Source organism: Papio anubis, chromosome 10, assembly GCF_008728515.1.
Source record: "Papio anubis isolate 15944 chromosome 10, Panubis1.0, whole genome shotgun sequence".
In the NCBI taxonomy this organism is placed as follows: Eukaryota; Metazoa; Chordata; class Mammalia; order Primates; family Cercopithecidae; genus Papio; species Papio anubis.
In genome coordinates, this window is record NC_044985.1 from 90,401,169 (window position 1) to 90,413,238 (window position 12,070).

At 42.4% G+C, this 12,070-nt stretch overlaps 1 protein-coding gene across 3 annotated transcripts in view; it reads left to right on the forward strand.

Annotated features, from left to right (window-relative positions):
• Nucleotides 1-12,070, forward strand: part of ADAM23 (ADAM metallopeptidase domain 23) — a 173,064-nt gene that overhangs the window by 34,557 nt on the left and 126,437 nt on the right. For all 3 annotated transcript variants that reach the window (XM_003907860.4, XM_009182880.3, XM_009182879.3), the window contains exon 3: nucleotides 2,735-2,811. In XM_003907860.4, coding sequence (XP_003907909.1) covers nucleotides 2,735-2,811 — 77 coding nt within the window. The remainder of the gene's footprint in view (nucleotides 1-2,734; nucleotides 2,812-12,070) is intronic.

Genomic DNA, 12,070 nt, shown 5'->3' on the forward strand with positions numbered 1-12,070 from the left:
GTTCTAGAGAGTAATCTGTTAAGATGTTTAAATCATCATGATGATGATGATGATAATGATAATGATGATGGCGTGTGCCAGAAATGGTGCTGAGTGAGCTTGAGGGAATGGTCATTTAGGGGAAGGCTCATTGTCTTGGCCACATATTCTTGTTTGCGATCATAAATGTCACTGATCACGTCACGTGAAGCTTGCCGGTCTCCATCCCACCTTTTCAGATTCATTGTTTGACATTTCATCTGAAAACCATTTTCCTACAGGCCATATTCATTTTTAAAAAATTTAAAAAGCCTATTTTTCTCACGTTCATTTTGACTCGATTTTTGTAAATGTTTTCCTCCCTGCCCCGAGTGTCTTTTCTTTCCCTGACACATGGATTCTTATTCATCTTTTGAGTTTTTGTTCAAATAGCACCTTGTCAGTGGATCCTTTCTGTATCCCTCTGTGCCTGGGTGGGGTTCAGCTGTGGTCCCTGTCCTGTGGCCCATTAGGCAAGCTGAGGCTGACAGTTCTACCTGCCCCTCTGGAGACCACCACTTCTTTGAGGGCAGAAGCTGTATCCCAGCTATCTTTACATGCAAAGCAGGACTTAATATGTTTGTGTGGAATGATTGAATGCAAAAGCAGAGGAAAACCCAGTATGATTGACTAGCTCTTTGATTAAATTCTATTAAACTGAAGCTAGTCACATTGACTTGGTATAAACCTATTTTAGCATTTATCAAATTGTATAACTCCTGCAGTTCTATAAAATGAAGGTACTACATTTACCACCAGATTACCTTATTTTGCAACAGAGTGTTGTCAGTGTTTGTACTTGTCGTGTCACCTATTTGCTATGAAATAAGCTTTTTACTGGGTCACTGTCAAGTTCTTCTTAGTGTTTATAAAGATGTTCAAGGAGGTATATTTAATGAACTCATCTCTACTATATAATATTCTTAAGAGAAACTATACTAAGGATTTATCTTATTCTTAGGAATTAAATTTTACATACTTAAAGCTTTTTGGATCCAGAGCTGAAAAATCTCTCCTTGTACAAATTATTCATAAATATAAATATCTTTATGCAAAAATTAATGCTTCAAGGTACAGAATGAATTTAAAGACAGTGGATATTTGTATTGAATAGAGGTTCTGTTGTGGATAACAGAGACCACACTTGACAGAAGTTTCTTTCTTTCTCTCTCTCTCTCTCATAGTTGTATGGATACAGGAAGCCCACAAGTATGGTGACCCTTTTCTAGAAGGTTGTTTGGAATTCGACTTGGCGTCCTATGGCATTAAGGATTTAGGAGCCTTCTTTCTCATTGTTTTGTATTTAAAATTTAATATTTGTTAGTTTCCTTTTTGCATTGTATGGATTATTATTGAGTGACTATCTGATTTGGCAATGTGCTTGACTGAAAGTATAAGTCATGGTTTATTTATAGTGTTTTATAGGTTTGGTATGACAAAAAGGTCTTGACAATGAATATTTGGTGAATTACTTGGAAGGTCAGATATGCTGGGGAAGAGTCATTAACCTAGACCTGTTTGCAAGACCCCTGTCATATGTGTTGTGGAGCTCACCACCTAGGGGAAGGATGGGAAAGGGAGAGACAGGGAGGAACAAATAAAGTGCTTCCAAAGCCCTGAGCGTGAAGATTGTGTGAAGGAAGACTTCCTTGTGTGAAGATTGTGTGAAGGAAGACTTCCTTCCACTGCAGGTGGGACGCCTTTGAAGGATTGGGAGAGTTTCAGTCATCAAAAATACAGGGGAAGGCAAAGAGGAGCATGGGGTAGCACTGGGGGAAAGGTGGGAATAGAAAGTACTGGGAGGGGGATGCTTGGTATGTTCATGCTGGCGTCCAGTTACCATGCATGGAGCACTTCACAGATGATTTGTAGCACCCACTGTGCCTTAGGAATGCAATTCTGGAGGAAGGACGTTTGTGAGTTAAAGGAAGTATGCTATAGGTGTTTCATTTAGCCTTGTTCTGATAGTGTGATAAAGGAGAGGTTTATGTTAGCTAATACTTTGACAAAACTTCATTGATTTGTTAATTTGCAATATTCAAGATGCTTCTGTGAGCTGCAATAATCTTTAACACCTAGTAAATAGGATTCATGTTTAGATGGAATTATCTTTGTATTTTGAATTAAGACAAAATAATGACAATATTTGTAAACATTTAACTCTTAAAGGGGGACATAAGCTCTCAGTATTCACAAAAGGCCAGGTTCTAAGTGCTTTCTGAAGTTAGAAGGTTGTAGTTTCCTATTTTACTGTCATATTCTGCTGATGCATCGTTTAGAGAAAGTTCCAGAGAAAGTTCTAATTCCTGCTGAAGAGCAGAGCACTGACATGATTTTTCACTTAGGTGTGCAGAAAGAATTGGTTAGCTTTATGCACAAAACAGGCTGAAATCAAGCTTTAATTAGTCAGACTTTTGCATAATTCATCATGGTCACTTTGGAAGTCCAGCAGAATATGCTGTTGGTTTTTATCTTAGTGGTTTCATTTTCAAGGATGGGTTGTCTTATTAGCTCTTTGCTCCCCAGATATTTAGATTTTCCTAGCAAAACCATGATATTGTACCTAGTCTCCTAAAGAAATGAATTGCTGTATGAAGATACATAAGGAAATGAACTGATACATAAAAGTTATTCCTCTTAAATATCATTCTTGATAATAATCTGTCTTAAAGACAGGAAAGTAAGTTAAGATTATTCTGTCTTTTTGAATCCATAGGCTGTCCATCTGGCCCAGGCAAGCTTCCAGATTGAAGCCTTCGGCTCCAAATTCATTCTTGACCTCATACTGAACAAGTGAGTATTTAGACATAATCCTCTTAAGTAGCAGGTGCAATAAAGCTTTGTTTTTATAATATTGGTTTAGTCGAAATAATGTCTGTTGTTTAACAACTGTTTTCTAGCAGATTATGTATTTTAGACACGTAAAGTATAAAATTCTGAACGGTGAATTATGTTTTTTTCCTGAAATAAAAGACATTTAACATGTTAAGCATCTCAAACACAGCACTTACATATTACAATTCTAAATGGAATAAATATTTGAAGTAATACCAGTTAATTAAATGTTAACTATAATCATAACTATATATAAGAAGCAATAATAAATGTACTGATTCAAGTATAATTTGACTACAGTCTAGAAATTTCTTCCATTTACTCTTTATAATACAATTCACATGACTTCTGTGGGAAGAACAGAGTAAGTGATGACTTGCAAATACCTATTTTGAGAAGATTCTTTGCTTTAGAATTTGCTCTAATATGGTTTCTTAGAAATTTTGGTCCTGATGAAAATTTACCCGATTGTCTCTGAGCATGTGTTTGTTGATATTTAAATGCTGTTTCCTAAGTTGGAATCAGTTGTACAGATGTCTTTGTACAAAGTGTGAACAAGAGCTGTTGACTTAACTAAGGCTCTTCAGCCTCAAATAGATCTAGCACTGAGCCTTTCTTTGGTGAAAGAGATTTTCTATATGGTTTTCTTGAGTTACAGAAATTATAGTCAGTATTTTAAGCTTTTGTCAGTATTTTGATCAGGACTGCATCTTTGCAAGAAAAATACCTGTTAATGCTATCAAACACTATAATGTAAGTGACCACAACCAATATTTGAGAAATTGCAAAGGATCAAAAAGAACAACTATTAAATTTCTTGTATGCCAAATTCTGTGAGCGCTGCAGAAAAAAATGCAAAGTCAGCTTGGGTGTTACTTAGTCAAGTGTTATTGCAGCTTTAAGTCAGAATGAATCAGCATAACTCAGAATTGCCTGTGAAAAGGTATTGCAGGTTTTCCTCTTTGGTTGAATTCCGTTTTACCATGCTGTGTCAGCGGTTTGCCTGCCTAAGAGACTTGTCTTGCCAAATCTTACACTATGTTGAGTGGCAAGATAGAGCTAATTTTAGTGTAAGTCCTCAATTCCTTTAACTCTTACTGCGGTGGAGACCATCATTTCAAACTATAGCAAGAGGATCACAACCAACACTGTTGTGTGTTTTGAGCAATAAAATATCTCAGCCATAGCAGAGCCTCCCAGTCAATTAGCACATGGCAGAGAAAGGGTCATATGGGATGGCCAGGGTACTTAGAGGTCTGGAAATGTGCCAGAAGTTATCAGTAACACTTAGCATGCAAAGGAATCAAGTTGAGCACCTATTATGAGCAGTCTCTGACTTGAGGAATTTAGAGTCTACTTGGGTTGACTCTAAAGGTTGATAGACAAATACATAATTTTAGAAGAGTATGAAATATGCTGGAGGTTAAAATGGAATGTTATGGTAGCACCAAGGAGAGGCAGCTCTCAGGCTGGAGGAGTGTGAAAAGGCGTCTTGGGAAAGGTGATGCTTGAGCTAAATCTTGAAATGTGTTCTAGGCAGGCATGTGAGATAGTATGTCTGAAGAGGCGAGGCCATGTTGGACTATGGCATGTTAGGGGAGCATGAGCCTTTTGTTGAGCTTCCTCATAAATGACAAGGTTGAGACGAGGGAGATGAGTTGGGAGAGGTAAGCCTAGGGACAGCTCAGCTCATGGAAGTTCTGGTATTTCACATGTAAGTGCTGGGCCATTATCCCCTAGACTGAAAAATCAAGTCAGGGGAATAAACAGAGGTCCTGTTCCCAGGAAGTGCTAAGAGGCATGGAGAGGGAATACTTTCAATAAATCTGCAGTTGATAAAAATTATTAGGATTGCTCCATATGGATAACAAGAGGATAGCTAAAGCTAACAGAGGTACCTCGATTGGTTGGTTGGGTGGAGGGTGATGTCTAGCTAAAATGGGCAGTACCAGGGAACAAACAGGTTGAATGGTGAAGGGAAGAGAATGTGACATCAGAAGAGACATGATTGATTTGAGGGGCTTTGGGACATACATGAGGCCATGTCCAGGAGGTAGCTGGATATAACCTCAGGGGAGAGATGAGAGCTAGAGATTGTAGACTTGGGAGGTATTTTTATATAAATGTTAATGACCAACATGGCTGTGAATGAGGTTACCCAGGGAGGGTGGGTAGAGCAGGAGAGAGAAGCTGAGAAGACAGGTAAGAGGAGGGGAGAAAGCTGAGAAGACAGATAAGAGGAGGGGAGAAGATGAAGAACCCATGAAGGAGATTGAGAAGGAGTGATTGGAGAAATAGGACAATCAGGAGAATGATTAAACAGAGTTTCTAAATGGGAAGGTATGATTTACAGTGTCATCTGCAGTAGAGTGATCTACTGGCACATGCTGTAGAATAATCTAATGAGGTAAGAGGCAAAATTTGCTCTTTGGATTTGCCATTTGAGCAGTCACCGGTGGTCAGAAAGCAGCAGTTTCAGTGAAGCTCTGAGGTGGGGGGAATGAGAGGGGACAGAAACCAGGTTACAGTAGGCTGGGAGTTAATGAGAGGAGACGATGTGGAGGCAGCAAATATCCATTGAGGAGGTTTGGATGAGAAGAAAAGAGAGCAGAAGACACTGGGATCAAGGCAGGGCTTTTTAGTGATGACAGAGCAAGTTAACAGAGCAAGTTGGTAGACTGAGAGATGGAACTGATAAGAGTGGGAGGTTGAAGATGCAGAAAGGAGAGAGGAGATAATCTATAGGGCAACAGCTGGTTAGAGACTGAAGGGAATTAGATCAAAGCACAAGGGCAGAACTTAGTTTTGAACCAGGAAAGACAGGTTGTCCTGCACTGGTGTGAAGCTGTAGGGTGTGTGCAGGTGGAGACTGACTTGCAGGTGAGGGGATGGAGTTGAAGAAACACATTTCTGAAGTTATTTACTGTAGGGATTGGGATGGAGAAGGAGGTTGGGTTGGGCCTTGAGGAAAATGACGAAATTGTTGGGACGAATGAGCGATGAAACCCATCAAGGTCAAATTCAAGAATGTTTGAGCAACCTTCATTAGAAATCATGTGCTGTGTGTTAGTCTTTGTATATTTCTTTCTGGTGGTGTTTTTTACATTTTATTTTTATTATTTTTAAAAATCAGAGTGGTTTTTCACTGCAGAGTGTGAATGAAGGAGGCAGACTGTAGTGTGGACCCAGGGCTCAGTCTCTGTGGTAGCACAGAAGAACAACAGTGGAGGCAAAGCTCTTTGAATACTCATGAATAACTTGGGTAGTTAAGTATCAGGATCCAGTCTGGGTTAGAAGGGAGATGAGGTCAAGAGGAGGCTATGAACTGGGGACAGATGGAGGTCTCTGAAGGGAAAACTAGCTGCAGTGAGAGAGAGGCCGTGAGAGCTGCACTTGTGTGCTGTATGGTTTGGCTGTGTCCCTACCCAAATCTTATTTTGAATTGTAGCTTTCATGATCCCCATGTGTCATGGGAGGGTCCCGGTGGGAGGTAACTGAATCATGGGGGCAGGTTTTTCCCCTGCTGTTCTTGTGATAGTGAATAAAGTCTCACAAGATCTGATGGTTTTATAAAGGGCAGTTACCCTGCACATGCTCTCTTGCCTGCCGCCATGTAAGACATGACTTTGCTCCTCCTTCACCTTCCACCATAATTGTTAGGCATCCCCATCCATGTGGAACTATGAATCCATTAAAGCTTTTTTTCTTTAAAAATTCCTAGTCTCAGGTATGTCTTTATGAGAGACATGAGAATGGACTAATGTAATACATCCCTCATGCTGTCCTGAGCTTTCTGAGTGCAACCTGAGTGTGCAAGGCTGACATGATGAACTGGAGACGAGGGAACTGTATTAGAACATGAGATGCATTGCTGGGGGTGGGCTCTGGTTTAGATGACTTCTGTCTGGGATTAACCAAAAAGTCTGATATGTATTAGAATAAAGGCAGAGAGTCAAGAGAATGTTTAAGTCTGTAATAGAGGACCCAAAAGAGCTTCTGAGGAAAGAGGGACCTCATTTCCACTATAGGATGATCATTGCTATATTACAGGCAAAGGTGTTAAGTTATCAGAGGAGGGAAAGGTGTCTGGTAAGTATGTGGGCTCAGGGTGTGGAGGTGTGAGCACATAAAGGTGTTACCATAAGTTAATCCAGGTGGTGACCATAGAATCTGCAGGGTTAGTGACCTCATCAGGCCCAGAAGCTCAGCTTGTGAGGACTAACCCGACAGGAGTTCCTGAGAGGAGAGCCTGGTTTGCATCTGGCTTGCAGAGGCATCTCATGGCAGTGCTGTGTTTTATTTTTGTTTTTGTTTTTGTTTTTTTTTTGAGACAGAGTCTGGCTCTATCGCCCAGGCTGGAGTGCAGTGGCGCAATCTCGGCTCACTGCAAGCTCCGCCTCCCGGGTTCACGCCATTCTCCTGCCTCAGCCTCCTGAGCAGCTGGGACTACAAACACCCGCCACCACGCCTGGCTAGTTTTTTGTATTTTTAGTAGAGACAGGGTTTTACCGTGTTAGCCAGGATGGTGTCGATCTCCTGACCTCATGATCCACCTGCCTTGGCCTCCCAAAGTGCTGGGATAGCAGGGGTGAGCCACCGCGCCTGGCCCCAGTGCTGTGTGTTTTATTCATTTGTTCAGCAAATGTTGAGTGAGCATCTGCTATGTGCCTCTGGCTATTGTAGGTGCTGATATTGCTGAGAGTAAGACAGACAAGACTTGTGCCTTCCCTTTTAGAGCTTCATTCCAGAGGAGAAGGCAGACAGTGGACCGCCACATAAAGACATATCAGATGGAGAGGGACTGAAGGTGTGGTGTCCAGCATGGTTTAGATGGTCAGAAGAAGCAAGAGGGCCTGTCTGAGGAGGGAACCTGAGCTGAGCCCTGGTTGTCAAAGAGGAGCCACCACACGTTGCTGGAAGGCTGAGGGTTCTGCACAGCTGGGACAGCAAGACAGCCAGAGCTGAGGAAGATGTGTGATGTTCAAGAAGGGCAGAGGACGTTATGACCAGAGTGCAGTGCAGGGCAGGGGATAGTGGGAGAACGAGGAGACGAGATCAGAGAGGAAGTAGCTCTGTAGCCAAGCGATGAAGGACTGTGGTCCATGGTGAGGAGTGTGGGTGAGAAGCCATTGGATGGCAGTAAGCGTGGAAGAGACATGGTCAGATTTCTATTTTATTTAGCCCCAGAGGTCCTAGTTACGGCCTTAGAGGTCCTTTAATTACACTCCTCTCAGGGTGCTCCTCTTTAAAATTTTTGTTTAGTGTTTCCTCTAAAACAGCCGTTATTCCAAGTTACAGAAGGTTTTGAAAAGATCACTGGGGTAACGTTCTTGTCTTTCCTTTTTTTTTTTTTTTTTTTAATGTCAAACAAGCATTTTAGGTATTTTTAATTTTGATTTTTACTATCCACTTTATTGAGGTATGATTGATACTAGATCAACAATTCTTGATCCTGGGAAATCTCAGAAGGTCTGAGGATTGATTGTCTCTTCTCTGTGTGTGATTAGAATTATGCCAAAGCCTATATTACCCATATATTTGCTGGTGTTTTCAGCAAATGTTTACTGAGAATAACCGTGATCAGAGCGGCATACTGTTTGAAAGCATGGGTAAGTCTTTGATCTTGGGCAAGCTTCTTAACTTCTTCCTTTTCTTCATTTTTTCCTCTTCCACCTATTCCTCCTCTTCTTCCTCTTCCTCCTCTTCCTCCTCCTCCTTCTCTTCCTCCTCTTCCTCTTTTTCCTCCTCCCCCTCCTCTTCTACCACCTCCACCATGACCACCACCACCTATCACAAAACTCATTTTTCTAAAGTTTACCATTCAGTGTTTTAAAATTGTATTCACAAAGTTTTGCAGTTATCACCACAAACTAATTCTAGAACATTTTCATCACCCCCAAGAAACCCTGTACCCATTAGCAGCCACTCCCCATTCCCTTCTCCCTTAAGCCCCTGGTGACCACTAACCTACATTCTGTCTCCATGTATTCGCCTATTCTGGACGTTTCATACAATGTGTACCCTTTTGTGACTGGCCTCTTTTACTTAGCATAATGTTTCGAGGTTCATCCATGTTGTAGCTGAGTAATATACCATCGTATGGATATATTCTAAGCTTCTTAAGCTTTAGTTTCCTTTTGAAGCTGTAGGTTTTTGCAAGGATTAGATGAGATAACATGTGGTGCTTACACATGTTCGTTAACAAGGAATTTTATTACCTCAGTGAGGCAGTCACTGCGCTGAGATGTTGGGGGATTCTGCATTGAGGAGAAGAGTCATTGATCTCATGGAGCTTATGATCTGGTGAGAGCAGCTCAGTTCATAAGAAATGCTGCTCGTCTTCCCTTTGGCTTCAGTCAGTCTTTTTCTGACTTTAGTAAGTGAGAAGGGAGGGGTGCACTATGTAATCTTTCTCTCTTGAAAGTGGGCTGAAGAAAAAAAAAGGAGACAATTTGGCAGGCCCTGGGTTGATATGTGCTCGAGGTAGTGGGCACTGGGGATTCAGATAACATATACTTCCATTGAGTTGAAAGCGTGCTTGCGAGACACTTGGTACTTGTCCAGTTTTCCCAGAGCTGCTCACCAGACATCCATTAAAGAACGTGATGTGACTTGCAGGCTGTTGCATATATGTGGATATTTAAGTTTCCAGGCCATCTGACTGGTCTGAGGTGAACACCCAGGCCCTCAGCATGCTGTCCTGTTTATTGTGCAGTGAAATCCCTGTGCTGCTTTTGGCCCCTGCCCAATACAGAGAGGAAAGAATTCTTAGGATGCATCAAGGGTAATGCCTTCTTGGTTAAAAAGGCAGCATTATGTTCCTTCTTAATAGAACACTACTCCAGCAAGAGAGTGTGGGGATGTGACACGTCTTTGTACGTTCATCTTGAATGATGCCCAGGGAGAACTCTGGGTGAAATCGATGTAAGACATCCACATTGGGTGACTGACTCCCAAAACTGAGGAGTAGACCCAAAACTTGGAGAGTAAGGTAGTTTTGAATTTAGGAAAAAAATCTTTGTTCTGATTTTCTGGGAATCAGAGGTGTTTGATTTAAGATGAATATCTAGAAAATGCTAATTTAAAGAAATACATGCATGCAGTAATTTGCTTGTTAAAAGCAGTTCACGCTGTGCTTTGGAAAGAAGCAGACAGCCACACTGATGTAGTTTCAGTTAGCTTAAATACAGAGCCCAACCTTCTTGCTGACTGGCATGGTTAATTCATTCTTCATTCAGTCAACAAACATTTATTGAGCTTCTCATTTGCGTAAGACACTGTGCTGAGCAACACGGGGGAATTCAGAGCCGTGTAAAAGAATTTCTCCTCTTCAAGAGCCTGTGGTAGAGAAATGAGATTACATTGTATACGAATAGTGTTACCACATGATAGGAAGTGACTTGAGAGACTTGGTGATGAGGGGAGGCTTTCTGGGGAAGGTGGGATTACTTGGGAGTCCTACAGGATGCTGCCTTGGTTTTGGGTCCCCTGGTAGCAGACCCTGAGGCAAGGAGGAGGGAGCTAGGAAAGGGTGAGTTCTCAAGCTGTTTACTCCTCTGGGCAGCTGGGATTCTCACTGAGAGCTCTGGGAGTCTGTGGGCTCATGCCAGCCTAGAGGCAGGGAGCTGGAGTTTTGTCCACCAACTGTCAGGCTGTTCTGAGGTCTGTTTCTTGGGGCAGTAACTGTTTACGACCTCCTCCTGGGTAGAATACAAAGCCTTCCAGTCCAGGGTCTCAGGCACTTCCAGTCAGCTGCCTTCAGTGTGTGGGAGTGAATGCCAAGGGCATAGTGGCAGGGCCCAGCGGAGCCCACAGCAGGTGCTTTAGACTTTGAAAGGTGTGGGAGGGAGAAAGATGCAGGCTCCACAGGAAGTGGCAGGCAGAGGTGTGGGAGCCCAAAAGCACCAAACTCCTGGTGTGAGTCAGGACTGATGAGGCCCCCTTTCTTAAAGAACTTGAATTACCAAGCTGGGAACAAAAGGCGAACTGCCTGTTGGGAGTCCCTGGATCCTAAGGGAGAGCTATGTTTGGCTAAATGTTTTTTTTCAGCTCTGCGGATTTGGAGGTTGAACTTAAATATGGTTGTAAGAAGGAACATATGGAGAAGAAACAGGCCTCCTGCCTCATTTTTCTCTTGTGGTCGAGTGAGACCAGGACAGGAGTCAGGAGCTGTGGCTGGGGACAGCTTGAGGCAGCTTGACCCATGCCAGCCTGAGCTGTGGTGTCGCTGTCTTACGTCTTGGTTTCTGAGTTTTCGTGACTCCTGAATCCAGACTGGCAGGCCCTGTGTGTCACTGCTGGCCTTTTTCTCTCCGACTAGCAGCCCATCGTGCTCACTGCTGACATTTCTCTTACATATCTGAGAGAGGGACAGGGAAGGCACCGGCCCTAGGAATTTGGAGTCAAGACTTCCAATCTCAGCTCTGCTGCAGAGAGCTGGTCACACACTCTGGGCCTTAGTCCGAAGGAATTAGGGGAGATGATGTGAACATTGCTTTCCGTTTTAGGAGTCTCGGGGTTTTGATGATGTTAACTCGAAGGTTAAGTGCTTTACTTCCCAGTTTCAAGAGATCTGCCGAAGGAAGGCTTTCTGTTATGGTGATAGACACTGTGCCAAGATCTTTACCTGTAGTCTCCTATTTAAGTTCCTTTGATAACCCTGCAAGGAAGATGTGATTATCCCCATTTTACTGCTGAGTAACATGCGGCCTGGTGAGATTCAGTCACATGCAGGCATTCCAGCATGGGCTGCCTGCTTGGAGTCTCCTTCACCATGGCTGCTGTGGTCACAGTACTGGACTACCAATTTGCAAGTGAGCTGAACCTAATTCTAATGATTGCATATCTGTTCACATTAAGTGAGAAAAAGAGTGGAACTATTTTGGTCAATTTGTAACCATATAAGGAAAACACAGAAGGTCCCACATAGGATTGAAAATAATGCTGTTTGTTGAGTAGAACCACCTGTTATGCTCTGAATTGTGTGTCTCCCCCTCCCCATTCATACGCTGAAGTTCTAACCCCTAGTACCTAAGAATGTAACTGTATTTGGAATAAAGTCTTTAAAAAGGTAATTAAGTTAAAATGAAATCTTTTGGGTGGTCCTTAATTGAATATGACTATTGTCATGAAAAGAGAAGGTTTGGACACAGACACTAGTGTGTTGGAGGAAAAACCATGTGAAGACACAGTGAGATGGACGGCGGCTGTCTGCAAG